Source organism: Protobothrops mucrosquamatus, unplaced genomic scaffold, assembly GCF_001527695.2.
Source record: "Protobothrops mucrosquamatus isolate PMUCROS unplaced genomic scaffold, P.Mucros_1.0 scaffold_142, whole genome shotgun sequence".
NCBI lineage: Eukaryota > Metazoa > Chordata > Lepidosauria > Squamata > Viperidae > Protobothrops > Protobothrops mucrosquamatus.
The window spans coordinates 67,698-71,856 of record NW_015386218.1 but is presented as its reverse complement, the minus strand read 5'-3'; the positions used below and the strand labels follow the sequence as shown (position 1 = coordinate 71,856).

The 4,159-nt window shown below is 44.1% G+C and overlaps 2 protein-coding genes across 2 annotated transcripts in view; one reads left to right on the top strand and one right to left on the bottom strand.

Annotated features, from left to right (window-relative positions):
* The window catches only part of LOC114922759, a 360,999-nt gene that overhangs the window by 314,356 nt on the left and 42,484 nt on the right, over nt 1–4,159 (bottom strand). The gene's annotated exons all lie outside the window — the stretch shown is intronic.
* Nucleotides 3,853–4,159, top strand: part of LOC107289967 (zinc finger protein 345-like) — a 6,014-nt gene continuing 5,707 nt past the window's right edge. Inside the window, exon 1 of the mRNA XM_029284658.1 lies at nt 3,853–4,014. Within this exon, the coding sequence (XP_029140491.1) occupies nt 3,853–4,014 (162 nt within the window). The remainder of the gene's footprint in view (nt 4,015–4,159) is intronic.

Below are 4,159 nucleotides of genomic sequence, written 5' to 3'. Positions count from 1 at the left end.
CCCTGCTCAGGCAGGAAACCCTATACCATTTCAGACAAATGGCTGTCCAGTCTCTTCTTAAAAACTTCCAGTGTTGCAGCATTCACCGCTTCTGGAGGCAGGTTGTTCCACTGGTTAATTGTTCTCACTGTCAGGAAGTTTCTCCTTAATTCCAGGTTGCTTCTCTCTTTGATTGGTTTCCATCCATCGTTTCTTGTCTTGCCTTCTGGTGCTTTGGAAAATAAGTTGATCCCCCCTCTTCTTTGTAAACATAGAGATGGTCTTTGGGCGGCAGCATGTTGTAGGGACATAGCTGGTGTCGTGGGAAACTTCCTGAACATCTATCAAATCACAATCTTATTCGCTTGGGCTTTGCACATTATGGGAATGGAGCCCATTGCAGTGGGTGGCTTGTTTTGGGATTGGCATCTGGTATAAAGTCCTTCTGCACGGAGAAAAGTAGAGTGAGGCTGTTAAAAAACAAACTTTGATGTTTTCTTTCACTGCAAGGAAAAAGTCCCAACGATGCTTTTTCATAAGGCAATAGAATGGAATAGAATGGAATAAGAAATACAATAGAATGGAATGGAATAAGAATCAAATGGAATGGAATAAGAATGGAATAAGAAATAATAATAGAATAGAATGGAATGGAATGGAATAAGAAATAATAGAATAGAATAGAATAGAATAGAATAGAATAGAATAGAATAGAATAGAATAGAATAGATCTGGAAGGGACCTTGGAGGTCTTCTAGTCCAGCCCCTCGCTCAGGCAGGAGAACTATACCAACTCAGACAAATGACTGTCTAGTCTCTTCTTAGAAACCTCCAGTGATGGAGCGCCCACGATTTCTGGTGGCAAGCTGTTCCACTGGTTAATTGTCCTCACTGTCAAGAGGTTTCTCCTTAATTCCAGGTTGCTTCTCTGTTTGGTCAGTTTCCAACCATTGTTTCTTGTCCTGCCTTCTGGTGCTTTGGAGAATAATTTGACCCCCCCTCTTCTTTGTAGCAGCCCCTCAAATACTGGAAGACTGCTATCATGTCACCCCTATTTCTTCTTTTTTTTAGCCAAACCGAAGTCCTGCAGCCGTTCTTCGTATGTTTTAGTCTCCAGGTCTTGGATCATCTTAGTTGCTCTTCTCTGAACTTTTTCCTTGTTCCTGAACTTTTTCAGCTCAGAGCTGAAGAAGCTTCTTGGATGAGAAGCGAAATGTCTTCAAAGGAAAAACAAGAAAGTCTAGATGCCTTGTGAAAAAGCATCTTTGGGACAGCCGTGACCTGGATGACTGAGAATCTCCACAGACATGCAAGAAAAGAGAAATCCAAGCTCTCCTCAGTCAATCTGGAGGCTGAAACATATAAGGAACGGTTGCTGGAATTGGGTATGTCTAGTTCAGGGGTAGGCAACCTTGGCTCTTTTATGACTCGTGGACTTCAATTCCCAGAATTCCTGAGCCAGCTATGCTGGCTCAGGAATTCTGGGAGTTGAAGTCCACGAGTCATGAAAGAGCCAAGGTTGCCTACCCCTGGTCTAGTTTAATAAAGAGAAGGACGAGGGGCGACATGATAGCAGCCTTCCAATATCTCAGGGGCTGGCCCAAAGAAGAGGAAGTCAAGCTATTCTCCAAAGCGCCGGAACGCAGGACAAGATGCGACAGATGGAAACTAATCAAGGAGAGAAGCAACCTAGAACTAAGGAGAAACTTCCTGACAGTGAGAACAATTAACCAGTGGAACAACCTGTCTCCAGAAGCGGTGAATGCTCCAACATTGGAAGTTTTTAAGAAGAGACTGGACAGCCATTTGTCTGAAATGGTATAGGGTTTCCTGCCTGAGCAGGGGGGTTGGACTGGATGACCTTCAAGGTCCCTTCCACCACCACCACCACCATCATCATCATCATCATCATCATCATCATCATCATCATCATCATCATTATTATTATTATTTGACAGAGAAACACGAAAATCTGTTTCTTCCCAATACAGGTAGTCCTTAACGTATGACCAAAATTTCTGTGGCGAAGCGAGATAGTTGTTAAGTTAGTTTTGTCCCACTTTACGACCTTCCTTGCCATGGTTGTTAAGTGAATCACTGCCGTTGTTAAGTTAGTCACATGGTTGTTAAATGAACCTGGCTTCCCCATTGACTTTGCTTGTCAGAAGGTTGCAAAAGGGAATCACGTGATCCCCAGGACACCACAACTGTCATAAATACATGCTAGTTGTCAAGCATCTGAATTCCGGTTTTGTGACCATCGAGATGCTGCAATGGTCGTAAAAAATGAAAAACGGTCATGTCACATTTTTTCAGTGGTGTTTTAACTTCGAATGGTCAGTAAATGAATGGCTGTAAGTCAAGGACTACCTGTAATTCTTCCCGACTGACACCAAATTATCTTTACTTTCCTCATAATTATTCATAATGGACTGGAGTAATAATAATAATAATAATAATAATAATAATAATAATAATAATAATAATAATAATAATAATTATTATTATTATTATTATTATTATTATTATTATTATTATTATTATTATTATTATTATTATTATTATTATTATTATTATTATAAAGTTGTAAGGGACCTTGGAGGTCATTTAGTCCAACCCCCTGCTCAGGCAGGAAACCCTATACCATTTCGGACAAATGGCTGTCCAGTCTCTTCTTAAAAACTTCCAATGTTGGAGCATTCACCACTTCTGGAGGCAGGGTGTTCCATTGGTTAATTGTTCTAACTGCCAGGAAGTTTCTCCTTAGTTCCAGGTTGCTTCTCTCCTTGATTAGTTTCCATCCGTTGCTTCTTGTCCTGCCTTCAGGTGCTTTGGAGAATAGCTTGACTCCCTCTTCTTTGGGGCAGCCCTTGAGACACTGGAACACTGCTATCATGTCACCCCTCGTCCTTCTCTTCATTAAACTAGACATACCCAATTCCAGCAACCTTTCCTTATATGTTTGAAGTCAGGCTGATAGGTCTGTAATTTCCTGGATCTATTTTTTTCCCCTTCATAATGGACGAGAACAGGGATCTCCAACCTGTGGTATGCAGCTCGGTACCGGGCCGTGGCCTATTAGCCACCAGGCAGCGGGAATAGCTGGCGGGTACGGACACAAGCACACCCACTCATACTAGCTAGCGTCACCACACGGGCACTAGTGGCCCGCTTGTGCATACACGCAGGCACCAATGCCGCCACCAGAGTCGCTGCGGGTGTGTGCAGCCCACTTGTGCATGCATGCCGGTGCTAGTGCCACCACCGTGCACGTGCCTGTTTGTGAATGCACGCACGCACGCACACACACACACACACATTTCTCTGTTCCTCTGTTTTCCTCCAGGCTGCCAACCCGGAAAGGTTTCGGGAGTTCTGGACTGGAAGACCTCCAAGGTCCCTTCCAACACTGTTGTCATATTCTATTCTTTTTTTTTTCTGCCATTACCTCCCTGGCTTTTTAAAGAATCAAAGCCACAACCTGTGTGGGAATGTCTAGCAATGACTTTTGTGTTGCACTCGAATGTAGCCGCTGAAGCATCTTGTGTTCCTTCTTTTCATGTAATTCAGGTCGTATGAAGGAAAAGGTATTTGGAGAAGCAGGAGATCTGTTGGCCTCATTTGGATCCGTGCTAGAGAGGAAAAAAAATGGAGGAACAATACCCGGAAGATCAAGGAGCTGAAAAAGGTGGGGAGACCTGGGCAAGAACCGGGCAGAAGATCCTGGAGAAGGAAAGCGTCAGTTCAGAGGTCCAGTGTTGGCACTTCAGGAATGAACACTACCAGGAGTCTAAGGGTCCGCGCGAGCTTTGCAGCCACCTCCACCATCTTTGCTGTCAGTGGCTGCAGCCAGAAAGACGCACAAAGGGTCAGATGTTGGACCTAGTGATCCTGGAGCAGCTCCTGGCCCTTCTGCCCCTGCAGATGGAGAGCTGGGTCCGGGAGTGTGGAGCAGACACTAGTTCCCAGGCTGTGGCCCTAGCAGAAGGCTTCCTCTTAAGCCAGGCAGAGGAGGAGAAGCAGGAAGAACTACAGGTGAGAGAAAACTTCATCTTTTCAGCTTTCAGGCATGTTCAGTTCATGAAGTGTACGGATATACCTTATGTTTCTGAGCATAAGTAATATGAGATGTTTACCAAGTAGGTTGGCTTGATCACTCAACAGTGAGACACTGGTGCAG